The 13,647-nt window shown below is 41.2% G+C and overlaps 1 protein-coding gene across 3 annotated transcripts; it reads right to left on the bottom strand.

The window, feature by feature from the left end:
• Positions 1-10,444: 10,444 nt before the first annotated feature.
• Positions 10,445-13,647, bottom strand: LOC137783005 (WAS/WASL-interacting protein family member 3-like). Of its 3 annotated transcripts, none has more exons than XM_068572743.1 (7): positions 13,383-13,647; positions 12,739-12,777; positions 12,398-12,481; positions 12,109-12,314; positions 11,393-11,876; positions 11,223-11,283; positions 10,445-11,095 (listed from the first exon to the last, which is right to left on the bottom strand). In XM_068572743.1, exons 2-5 carry the CDS (start codon positions 12,775-12,777, stop codon positions 11,783-11,785), a joined length of 423 nt encoding a protein of 140 aa, XP_068428844.1. In that variant the 5' UTR covers positions 13,383-13,647; the 3' UTR covers positions 10,445-11,095; positions 11,223-11,283; positions 11,393-11,782. The 3 variants fall into 3 exon arrangements, with proteins under 3 accessions (XP_068428844.1, XP_068428845.1, XP_068428846.1); XM_068572744.1 differs by having other exon boundaries at positions 11,223-11,280; XM_068572745.1 differs by having other exon boundaries at positions 12,404-12,481; positions 13,383-13,643.

Below are 13,647 nucleotides of genomic sequence, written 5' to 3'. Positions count from 1 at the left end.
AGGACTGTTTTCTGTCTAATTAAGGTTGATAAACACTTATGTAAGCTAGCAAGAGGTAATAACGCATATCTTTTAGGTAACATGCATCAGGACAGAGCTGAGTTTATTTGTGCTTGCCAAAAATTACCTGGTTTGTTTTCATGGGAGCCCCTTTAGTGCATGTTCTTATTATCCAAAAGGCATGATTTTTCCCCATTATTAATAAGAGGCAGTTTTCCCTCCTGAAGGTACTTGTTTCTCTAGGTGAATCTTTCTGTGTTATGTGGTTTGGAACTGGCTCTAAGGCTTTCTTCCTGATCAGCTTAAATCCTGGGAATCGGTACTGCCACACCCTGAACAGGATTAGTGCTTTAGAAAATGGATGAATGGATTCCAAAATAGCACCCTGCTCTACATCCAGCCTTTTATGGCAATAAACAATGTATTAAAACTCGACAGTCGTTTTGAGTCGCTCCCCTGCTTTGTAGAGGCATCCTGATTGACCACTAGCTTCCAAAATTTCTGGGGGCCTTTTTCTGTTATTCCACCACCAGGTCTGTATTTTTTCCATTCATATGCAATAAAACATGTCATGTTAAATGTGTTATTGGTGAATAAATGGTTTTCTCAATCCCAGCTACTCACTACTTTTTAAAAATCATGGCAATACATAACTTTAAAGTTGGCATGACCTAATCAGGTCGCCGGAGAAGAGGTATTAGCTTTCAGAGGGAAGCTGACAGATGAGTTATGAAACAACCAGAGCATCTTGAAGGATTGTATCGATTTTGTTTGTTTGATATTGCAATAATCCACGATAAAGCTGCACTGTAATTGATACAAAGCGGTTAGTGCCAACATTTGTGTGCAGCGTTTCCTCTTACTCAGCTGTTTTTCTCCTCTATCCGGTCGCTCCCAGAATCCCTCTGTGGGTTGACATTATTACGGCATAGGATGAAGCCGCTAACATCAAAGACTGAGAATTATTAAAGATTGTTGTTTGCTTTTTTTAAATCATAAACATTGACATAACTTTGATAGCAAACATCGGTCATTACACATTTTGGGAATTTTTGAGCAATTTAGCTGCATTCTGGTGAATTGTTATATACCATATTTAATGGTGGAAATGTCTCAAAATGAAAGGAAAACAAAGTTCAAGCCCCAGATTTGACAATTCAAAATATATAAATAAAAGGCCAACGTTTCAGCAACCTCATGTTCTGCACATTGTAAATGTATCCCACATGTAAAGGGATTTTGAGAAGAAATAAGCTTAGTAGTAATATTTAGCAAGAGAAACAAAATCTACTCTAATAGAGTTGGAACTTTTAATGAGAATAAAGTCACAATATTACAAGTAAACCCCACCTGGCCTATAGTCTGCTGTGCATTACATTAGTCAGACCGCCTGACGCATGAACCCAGTTTGGCACTTTTCTCTTTCAATGAGACGAAGTTGAGGGAAGATGCCGCTCGCTCCTTTCATTGAAGCTTATTGTCCACTCGAATGTAACTCGACGACTTCGTGCTCACAGCCACTTTGCCAAGTGTATGGGAAGCACCGTGGAGTAGAGAGGCAGAACAAAGACGTTTCAAATCAGAGGGGACAAAGAGGACGGCGACAATCAGCTGCCGGTCAAAGGACATCTGCCGCACAGAGAAGTCCGTCCTTTTTACAAGTAAAAATAGATGAAGCGCACTGATCAGCTCTCACCTCCTGCAGTGTTCGGCATTAAGTGCGATATCTGCACTTAATGTGACCCATCAGCTAACACCCTCCCCTTTTCAGCCAATCAAATGCCAGCATGCGAGGTCACCTTGGAGACGTAGCCTCTGGGAGGGCAAATCAGAGTTATCCAATGTGACTTCACTTTAAAGATAATGCAAATGAATTTGCTCAAACATTGGGAGGCTCAATTCTGTCCTTCAAAAAAATATTGGTGGGGACATGTTCCTAAAGTCCATATGCAAACCGATGCCCTCGAGCAATTTGCTTATTCGGCGATAAACCATTAAATGCCGATGATTTGCAAACGCATGCTTGTTCTTGACAAAATCCAAAGACTCCAAAATGCTGTATAAAAGCTCAACAAAAGTAAAGAAGGTAGTTGCGTTATTGAATCGTTGAACATGCATGAAAAGCAACATTCAAAAGGTGTAGCAGGTGTTACACGGACACCAGATGTATTTATTCTCCTTGTCTCACTCAAGCACTGTGAACACAACAGAGTCCCATAGAATATCTATCATGTATCTAGACGTCTCTCTTTGGCTGTCACTTCTTCATTTTTTAACACAAATATAACATTAGCTGTGAATCAATATACAAAGCCTATGCTAACCCAGTGCTGATGATAGCGGTCACGAGACTGACCACGGCTAGCGCGCGGGTAGCATCTGTTGCTAATTAGCCACAGTTAGCTGCCTCCCGTTTCAGGACTAAAACACTTACTAAACAATCAAAACATGGCACGACTAACGTGACCCAACTGCCACACAGGGTCCTTTTCAACATTTGCTTATTGCATTCTCCCTGAGCAGGAATCTGTCCGTCAGCCATATTCACAAGCGCATGTCTTCTGGAAAGACAATCCCTATTGGTCACAGGTCACATTGTCAGCAATAAAAATCAACTTTGCCTCAGTGTTCCACTTCAGCTGTATGAAAAATGAGGATTCATTGATACCTTTCTATTCAAGCTGAGCAAGGGTTTATTTTACATTGTAATTCAGAAGCTTATTGCATATAAAGTCACATTGACCTGAGCCGTTGGACACACCTCTGCAGAGTTACAGAGCTTATTTTGTACACAGCGTATTTAGTTGGTACCCTGTATGAACAAAAATTACACGTATTTGTGGACTGCGATAAACTGTAAAGTGTTATACAACCCATTTGTGTTCTTCCTGATTTGGATAAAAGAGAGCAAACCACTATGCGTGATTCCACTTGGAGACCGGACTGATTTAGCCTCGACCCACAATTCTGAAAACCAGGACAAGAGCCTGTGTCTATTTTCTCAGGGCCGATAGAAAAGGGACAATAAGCTTTCCAGATTTTTGTTCAAGGGTTTATTCATTTATTTATTTGTGTAATGCTTTTTCCAGGAACCCCATTGCTTTCACCGCATTTACTGTACAGCGTTCACCTTATTTGGGAATAGATGTGTCTGCCGTGTCTATATTTGGACGACGTAAAGAGGCTTACAGATGGCAACAATATAGACTTAAGGTGAAACGTCCTGAAAAGTTCCCCATGCCCTCATTACTTTCTTCATTCCGTGAGAAAGGGAAACCAAACCATATTCCTTACTGCAGATTCGTTGACTTTCCAGCCCCCCCCCCCAAAAAATAGAAGCCAATTTATATGCTGACTATATTATTTATAACATTTATACTGATTAATTCAACTCGGCTCCTGAACAATCTCTACAGACCGCACAGGGCCAGTGGCTGAACCATGCAGGTATCATGAGCTCCTCACCTTCCCAGAGGGGGAAACAGACACGTCTCCTCTTTCCTGCCTTTCCTTTTATTGCTTAATAAATACGTGTTCCTCTGTATTTGCTCGTCACCCTTTATCACTTCAAGGCCGAGGGGGTTAGCTCGCTCAATTCTCCTGTGTGTATGGTTGGATTGATCTTCACTGAGGCAGTTTTGTTGTGACACAAATCTCTTGATTTCACATCTTTTGAAATGATAGGCCACGTGCCAAACGGGGCAGAGAAACGGGTCAGGTGCTGCCAAGGATGGAATTGCTCCAAATGGAGCCCTTCGCTATGCATCATATGCTTTAATTAGATCGGTAAAAAAAAAGGGGTGGACATACTGTCATAAAAATATGTCTTTCCACGCCTGTTGTGGCTAACAAGGGGTCATATTACAATACGATTTGACAGCTAGGGCATACAACGGATAAAGGGGCCCAAATGGCTTCTTTGTTCCAGTTTTCAGGCAAATTTCACAAGAACTAGCGGGACATTCCCAGATAACATTTATTTATCTTCAACCCAGCAGCAAAGTCTTTTTTGTGCCAACCACAGACGTTGAATGTGGGCGATTCTGCAGCGAGTCAAGTAGAACGCACAGCAGATGATGCGACGTATCGAGCGACGGTTTGTGAAACTTGCGTGGTATAACAAACAAGAGAGTCCCAAGGGTTTGTGGCGGGAGATGGATGGGACAAACAAAAAGTCTGCTAAGGGCCGCTGTTATTTATTTGCCCTAGTTACATCGTCAGGTTATTATTTCAACTCGGACCATGATGACCATTTTTTTCCTCACTTTAACTGAGTAATACATTCAGATGTACAGTAAAGTTGAGGGCCTTGAAGTCATGAGCTGTGGGGAACTACAGACATTACATGGAGCCATTTGGTCTGTTGTTAATTCGGAAATAGTATTATATGGCAATCATCGCGTGAAACGACTAAAATTGATACGATGTTCTCTCAATACTTACCGTGTCTGACTCTTAGCCAAGTCTAACGGTTCCTACTGAAGATGCTAATCTATAAAAACAGATCACAACAGTGACAGTATGAAAAGGTATTGAAGATCATCGCCAGCTGGAGCCAATGTCTCGCGGGGAAAAAGACGTTGAATTTCGCAGCAACTCACTTTAAAAGTGTGTTCTTTCTGCAGGAAGTAATCCTGCCGGTGATTTCCTTGAGAATCCCGTCTCTGGGAACGAGAAGTCTTGGTGTTACTGGAGGATGGAAAATTCACAATGGCCTCGTGACTTGTTCTCCGGGTGTTTCCTCTTTTGCTCAGCGTAATGTGTGACAAACATTACATGTTTCCACCTTGAAGCTTGTGCTGCGTTCAGCTTTCTTTTTTTTTTAATGTTCTACCATCTATGGCCTCGCTGTGGTGGACAATTTTTCTTTGGGAAGTGCTCATGAAAAGGACATTGGGACAATACATTTATTTTTTTATGGTTTCCTTTGTAACAATGTAATGTGTTGCAATGCTGTCTGATATTGCATTTTGCTTTCAATCATCTGTTGGCCATGGTCTTGTTCCTCTGGAAATATCTCTCCGGAGAGATATCAATAGAGCACTTATTTTGGCAATTTGTGGACTTTTATGAGCATATTTCATGCTAGAAAGAACAAGCGTGAGCTTTAAAGAGTTCAAATACACAAAAGAGTCTTTAATGTGTGCTACATGTCCTTTTAGTTGCCCTTTCGCTGTGCAAGCAGGTCATCTAAAAATAGCTTTTCTCCCTGCTTTGTAAACACCCTTAAAGGAGTTTAGGTTCTCCGGCTCACATGAAGCACAAAGGTGATTGGATGATGAATATCAGGGCAAATCAATACCACCGTCGCTGCAACACTTCGGAGTAATCACCACAGTCACTGAAAAGCCACGGTACCAAATCACTATCAGTTTTTGTCCCAGGGGGATTGCCGTCCTCCTCTCCAACCAGCTCGTTAGATAGTCTGACTTCGTCTCTGAAACTCGACAGAGTTCAACCCGTTAAAAACTGTTTCCCTGTGTTTGAGTGTCCCCAACATGTAAAATCATCGTGGCACAAGACATCAGAAGTATTCATCGTCTCTGTTACGTTGTCACCTGAACAAAATACAAAGATTAATCCAATTATGAGATGGATGCATTCGGAGTTAGACGGGCGTTACTTCATGCTGTGGTTTACGAAACAATCTCCCACATGCGCTGATGAACTAGCGCGGTCACAACAAATACAACGCAATCCCCTTCGACTGTTTCGATTTGCCAATTTGCACGCTGACCCGCGATGATCCAACGCTGCAATCCCATCGTTCAAATCGTAATCTGTCTTGAAGAGCGTTGGAGCGAAAGCGCCAATCAATTCTCCCTCACGAAGAGTGTCTTCGGTCGGCCGTCGTGTAATAAAACATGCTCGACCGAGAACGGACTACACGGCGAGCGGATGACCCGCCTTCCCTCTCGAACATTCATTTCCATACTTCTCTGACTATGATCTAGCACTGACAGTGTCGCGAGTTCAAGTCCCTTAATTTGATGAGCAAAGCGTGGTCGGTGCCTTTGGAATCCTCAAGGTCACCGAAGAGGCCCACAGCTGTTTGGGATGGATTGCAATCTGTTTGTAATTTGATGAAACAGAACCATGTCAGTCGCTCTCAGGGCCACTCCGGGTCTGTAGGGACCAGCGTACGGATCACTCGATACCGTATGCGCTGGCATTGAAAACGATCACGAAATGCGTGTCTGAGGTCACCCGAACACAACGGAGGTGGAGGGAATTATATTTGAGATGCTCTCTAAGCATCGGGGGCCGATCACACCAGACGCGACGCGCAAAAATGCGTCGCGAGCAAAACCATTGTTTTCCTTTCACGCGCGCCTTTTAAACGCCGCGCGTGATGTTTGTCCTAGCTGTTTTTAGACACGCCTAAAAGTGAAAAGATTCTCAAAAGGCAGGGAGTTGCACAGCTCATCAAAGTCACACTCGGCCAAGGAAGCCAATCGGATCAAGCCAGAGCCGGGCTGTATAACTTCCTGTTTTTGTGTGGTTTGAACAGCAGGGAATTCCAATTCAAATTTCAGGGAAAATGGCGCTAATATTAGCGGTATTTCATTACGAAGAGGTTTATAATTCAAGATCGAAACACTACTCTGATGCTCATAAGACGTTCAAACTGACTCCTGCTCAGCCAAAAGTACAACTGAAAGCACTCGTCATCGACACACAATTGGCGGATAGGTATTCACCGTACTCTTTTCCTTTTTCTTGTTTTTAATGTCCTGGTTTCTGGTCTATTGTGTCAGGATGCTTCAGCCAAAGTCTTTGGATTTGAAGCCGAGGATCCGGAAACAAATACAGCTGTAGCAGATGAAGTTTACTGAGACTTTATAAGCCGAGCTCGATTCCTAACCATGCGGAAGTTGAATAAACGACCAGAAGCTTCCTATAAGCGATGGGGTCCGACATGAACACGAGTTTTGATTGTGAAAGACATTCTGTACCTTGCTTTTCCCACGTGTTTGAAGTATCAGTTCGCAGCTTAATATACATACTTCCATGATGGCTGTTATGTGGTTAAACGTTAATGTGAAATGGTAAATTACTTTGACTTGTATAGCGCCTGGCTACCCTTCCGACCACTTTTACATTACATGTCATTCACCTATTCATACACTGAAGGCAGGGGCTACCGCACAAGGTCCCACCTGCCAATTATTCATACACCTTCGGGAGCAACTTGGTCCTGCCCAAGAACACATTGACATGAACGAGCGGAGCCGTGATTTGAACCGCCGATCCTTTGATTGAAGGACAACCTGCTATTCCACGGCCGCACAATCAACTCTGACGAACACATTCCTCTGATTTCTAGGACAAATGGTCTGGAGGTTGTGATGCAATTAGTCTGACTCACCGGTGTGTGTGTGTTTGTATATATGCAATCTATTTTGCGAGGGCACTGTCGCTGCATCATGTGCTTATAGCACCATTCCACATCACTGTAATTGGTTTAAAAAAATAAATAACACAAACAGGTTAAAGAGTTTTCTCCCTCAAAACAAGAATACTAACATGTGGAGCGAGACCTTTATTTATTTTATTTATTACACTGACACAAATCTTTTGGAGCTCTGCCAGTCTATGTTGACTTTTTAGTACATCTACTTCCAATTCGTCATGATTACCTATATCAAGGGTATTCAATACCCAAAGAGGCACTAATGTCCTCAAGCGAGCGCTAAGTAGCAAAGACACCTAAGAGACGACGCGGCTGTGTCCAGCTGTCTCCACCTCTGGGCCGTGCAGACGGCGTTATGGATGTCACCCGTCGATTCAACACATCTGTCACTTCTTGCCGTCTGCGCTGCATTAGCAGGAACCGAACGCTCCTGTGCTGCGGCTGCTCGTGACATTTGACGGGAAAAAATGACTTTCCCGATAAAAGACCCCTATAGATCCATTCATCCTCTCAAACATAACGCATTGGTAACGACGTGAATACATGATGGATGTGTGCAGCTACAGGCTGCCTTAGTGCGAGAATAACTGGTAATAAAGGAGGCAAAGTTTTGGGTGTCTGGTCAATAACGATGTCACAGCTTATTCATATTCAGCATGATTGCACAGTATAATGTTTCATTCTTTTTCATTCTTATTTTAGGTGAATATGGTCACGCATGGTAAGGCTCTGCAGTTCTATCACAACTGAAGTTCAAAAATCATAAACTATCAAAATATGGGGAACCATTTTTAAATTTTTCTTTTTACATGGAAGCACTAACAAATTAAAGTCTGTGAGATTGCTGTCTGAGGATTAAGCTTCATAAGTACACTTCCTGCCAAGTCGCGATTATACATCTTTACTCTATGAAGACTGTCCTAATGCCGAATGCCCTCTGACCTCTCGTGGTTGAGGTCAATGGTCGGCGTGAGAGGGAAAGTCACGCTATGCCAAGAAGCAAAACGTTAGAGGTGCCGGTTCTCCGTTGCCGGATTCGGACAGTTGACTTTTCTGTGACAGCCCTTGTGTATTGCAATGGCCTCTTATTGCTTCAGTAAATGTTTCCTCCAACAGCAAAGTCCCGAGTTATTAAGTTAATATAGAAGACCTCGAGACAAGGACGTATGTCGGAGAGTAACTGACACTCCAAGCCAACACTATAGCGACACATTGCCTTGGGGCGAACAGAAATACATAATTGAGGAAAAAGATACATTCTTGTGTCATGGATGAGATGGTGCAATGTCATCCCAAGAATAATACGAGTGCGCCTTGAGCCACCCTGAATCTGGACAAGGTGTAATCTCATCTGTCAGCCCAAATTGTGTCTGTCAAATTGTCTTTTGACATTGGTTGAGACAAACTTTGTTTGAGCAAAGACAAACACGTGAGCCTGTTCCAGAGAAGCATTTTAAGGAATATAATAGAATAGAAAACCACTCAGCCAAAAATGAAACGATGTTCTTTTACCTAACTTAATTTATTATCCCTAATTCCAAAATAATGACTGCAATGATGATACAGGGAGACACAATACTAAAAGCCCAGAAAAAAAGGAAGAAAAACGTATGAGTGATGGGATGAACTCTTGATGAATAATAACTATTTTTGTCAGATAGCTGACATTTTTTTCCAAATGTTAAGTTTGGTTGATTATTCATTCATATTTGGTGTTGTGAAATAAGAACAGAATTATAAACTAAAAAAATGCCAGAAGAAATGTTGATTGTGTGGATGATACTGCTGTAAGACGTTGCTATAATATACAGCAATATTAAATCAAAAAAAATAGAATAGGCTGTATTTGTAACGCGCTTTTAAAAGGTACTCAAGGGAGTTTACATGGTAAAGTCAAACGACAAAACAAGAAAGATGAAAGTAGCACCAGGAGTAAGATACAATATCATGATATTGTCTGAGCATGTAGAAGTGTGTCGGTGCAGGAGGTCAGAGAGGAAAGGAGGGCCGAGGTTGTGAAGGGCTTTGTAGGTGATGAGGAGGATCTTGAACTGGATGCTGAGCTGTCGGGGGAGCCAGTGGGGTTTTTGCAAGACTGAGGGGTCACGTGATCTGTGGAGTGGGAGAGGAGGCGAGCAGCTGAGGTCTGGATGTGTTGCAGTTCGTTGATGGTTTTGGTGCATGTGCTCCTACAGGATGCGGATGCAGCGGTGCGGTCCAGAGGTGATGAAGGCGAGGATGAGTGTTTCAGCGGCCGAAGAGTAGAGGGAGGGGCGGAGACGGAGGTGTTTTCAAGAAGATTCAAGATGTTGTTTAAAAGGCTGTGTGACTACTTCTGTCTTAATTGACCGTTTGATAGTCATGAGTAACGGCTGGTATTTACTAAATTATAAATTTATATAAATGAGAATCGAATATGATGAATAATCTCAATTTTTTAAAAATAAATAAATTAATGAATCTATATTTCTGAATTTCGACAGTTATACAAATCCTCATCACAAAATAACACAAGCTTTGTTTTCTGCAGAATCTGAACGACCTTGTTAGGATGATTCTAAAGGAACAGCATGGAGACATGGAAGTGACAGACGGAGAGACGGGTTCACTGTTGCAGCTCAGCACAGTTCACTCACTGACTCCATTTATTTTAAGATGATCTGAAGGGACTTCTGTCACTTTGTTGGTCAAAAATACCTGAGTCCATCGGTGCAAGGTCAAACCGGTTTGACCTTTGACCTCTAAAGTCTCACTAATATCTCTCACCATGGATTTATGTTTGCAGCTTTTTAATGAGTGAGCTGGTGATTAATGCTAATATTAAAACCGCAAACCCCTCAGTGATGAACATTACATGTTCTTTTACTGTAGAATATAATTGTTTATTAAAGAACCAGCTCCTGTCGTAAAATACCATTTGGAACTTCTTTTATGACTTCACATTGATAATTTTAGCATCAGTTTACCTAAAATCACAACTGAACAGAACCTAGTGCTTCTTCTTTATGGTCACCATCATGTCATGCAGTGTATTAATACACATTCAATTTATTGGATTTTGTGTATGATTGATTCAAATTGATAATTTAGAGTTTCCAATGAGCTGAATATTTTTTTTGTGTGTGGGAGGAAACCTGAGTACCAGGAGAAAACCCACGCAGACACAGAGAGAATATACAAACTCCACACAGACAGAAAGAGGAAAGAATCTGTGTATGGAGCCAAATCCAGGGAAAAGTTTTGATCATTTGAAAAAGAAGATTGAACCTGAAAGTTCAAGTTTTGGTCTTGAAATAAATAAATAAAAATAAGTGTATTACCCAAAAAGGTTATTGGGGTAAACTATAATTTAAATTTAGTTCTAGAAGTTTTTTGGGAATAAAATATATGAACTTTCAGGTTCAAATCTTTTTTTTCAAATGATCAAAACTATCGCCCTGGATTTGGCTCCAGATCTGTGAGGCTGCAGCGCTAACCACTGAGCCACTGTGCCGCCCGGAAGGAGAGAGAGAGGGACATAGAGGGGCATAGAGGGAGGAAAGATGGATAGAGCGATACACAACGTCTTGACAACGGGTCCTTGTCAAGGTCCAAAAGAGACCCGGGCCGAGGATCTGGCTCCTCTAGTCCTGCCAGCTGGGCTTCTACGTCTTTGGTCCAATCGATGAAATCGTCATCCAACTGAGATATATTAAACCAGAGAGACAGAAACATAAAACATTTATTTAAAAAATATAAAATCTTTAGAAAATAAATGTAAACATAAATCATGCATCACGATGAAAAAAAGATAGAAATGTATATTTACCTTTTTTAATAGGAGGGTCAGATCTGCCGTCCTGTCTTCTGTCCTCCACTTTTCTCGCCTCCTCTCATATCAAATAAAAAATGTGAAATAAATAGAAGATCTTTAGAGAATGAATGTAAACATATAAATCTTCCATCAGTATGAAAAAACAGATAAAAATTGATATTTACCTTTTCAATAAGAGGGTTCACATTTTCTCCACCTCCTCCTCCTACATTCAATACAACTTAACACAGCTAAAAAAAAACTTATACATGAAATAAAAATTAACACAGGTAAAAAAAACCTTATACATGAAATAAAACTTCCCACATCTAAAACGTTATACATGAAATAAAACTTAACACAGCTAAAAAAAAAACATACATGAAATAAAACTTAACACATCTAAAAAGACATTATGCATCAAATTAAGTAATGCAACTAAAACAATGTATGTGTATTTGTGTATATACAAAAATGTGTGAAAGGGGAAAGAAAAGGTTTTTTTGGGGGGGGGGGGGGGTAAAAAGAAAGAGAGAGAGAGAATGTATGTGTGGGTGGGTGTGTGTATGTGTGTGTCAGTCCACCTCCATTGCCTCGTCGAGTCCCTCAGGTGTGTCCAGGGGATCCATCACCATTAGCTCTTTGCGGTCCTGAAGAGAGGTCGAAGCCCTTTGGAAAACAACAAAGTAAGTTATCAGAATTACGCAGATGAAACACAATGTTACATAACCATATGACATGAGGACTAATACCCATACAATACATGCATGAGAACATTATTAATCAATAATTGAAAAGCAGAATCTTCTTCAATTAAACAAAGACGTAGTTTCTTTTAAACTTTTGCTTTTGATGTTTTGTGGAGAGAACCTTTAATGGCCTGGTGAATAAATAAGCTTACCGTCTCACGCCTGGCCAAAAGAAGAATCGAGGAGGAGGAGGTGGTGGTGGTGATGGAGGAGGATGGGGAGGGCTGGAAGAAATGGGAGAGGAGCAGAGACTGGAGGAGTTAGAAGAGGGGGTGGCTGGCTTACGGGACAACCGAGGCTGGCTGGGCAGGTTGGGCTTCGGGATGATAGAACGCCTCCGCTGCATGGGTGGACCAGTCTAGAGGTAAAAAATCAAAATACAACTATCAGACCACTGCTCCACACATGAAAACAAACCAAGGACTACTGCAGCATACGGACTCTCACATCGCGTGGCGGCTCCAACAGCCAGGACCACTTGGACTTCGGGATGATGAGAGGCGTCCGCTGGACGAGTCGACCTGTCTGCAGGTAAAAAAATCAAAATACAACCATCAGACCACTGCTCCACACATGGAAACAAACCAAGGACTGTTGCATCATATGGACTCTCACACATCACATAGTGAATTAAAAGGATCAGTGCTACTATGCAGTAATACTTCACTGAAAGTAAATGTCATGGGTATTCAATTAAAATGGAATTTTCATGAGATGAAAGAAATGTATCAATAAAGCATTACAAAATAAACGTGTGGCATTCAGGTTCGTGGTGTTCTTACCACGCTGGTGAGGGTGTTGAACTCGAAACGACGCGGCATCTGAGGGAAAAAACAAACAAACAAGATTATTATTATTATTATTATTATTATTGTTATTATTATTATCATCTGTCTAAAAGTTCACAGTTCACAGTTTACACAGTCAGATACTTTTTACGCAACTTACGCCAGACTACAAACATTTTTAATTTCTTTCTGAAAGTCTGAAACATATCAGATATTTAATGAACTATCATTGAAGTAAATGCAGAGCTACACAATATCAATCTATTACTGGCAGAATAATAAATTCAGTATGCATGGAGGGAAAGTTACCACTGTAATATACAATTATGTTTTTTCTCCTTACCACATTTATTTGACAGCTACAGTACCTACTTACTTAGCAGAGAAACATTTTACACAACTTATTTAACGAGTTACTTTTACAAAACATTTAGCATTTTTTAAAAGTAAACAGTAACCCAACAATACTTAGTTAGCTAGTTAGCTTATAATTGCTTTCACCTGCACATTATGCTACATTTAAATACAGCAAAGGAAATATCTAAAGTTTAGAGAGATAATAAAATCAACTTCATAAACTACTCTGAGAGTAGACACATGTTGCTATATGGCTAACAATATGCTGGTTGAGTCCTTACCTTGTTCACTGAAGGTTGAGCTGGGTTAGCCGGAGCTGGGTTAGCTGGAGCTAGGTGAGCTAGAGCTGGGTTAGCCGGAGCTAGGTGAGCTGGAGGAGTTAGCTTGAGTTGAGTTAGCTTGCTAGCTAGTCGTTGAAGTGATTTTCTTCAGGAGAAATTCAGAGTTGCTGTCCTTCAAGGGTTTTCAAGCGCAATGAGGAGAAAAGAGGGAAACTTCTCTCATGATCATGCCTCATTTAAAAGACACTGTTGCTAGGCAACACCC

The sequence above is a fragment of the Clinocottus analis genome, unplaced genomic scaffold (assembly GCF_023055335.1).
Source record: "Clinocottus analis isolate CAN_PGR_092001 unplaced genomic scaffold, fCliAna1.0.p SCAF_12, whole genome shotgun sequence".
Classification (NCBI taxonomy): domain Eukaryota; kingdom Metazoa; phylum Chordata; class Actinopteri; order Perciformes; family Cottidae; genus Clinocottus; species Clinocottus analis.
The sequence above is the reverse complement of the archived record's forward strand: the minus strand, read 5'-3'. Positions and strand labels throughout refer to the sequence as shown.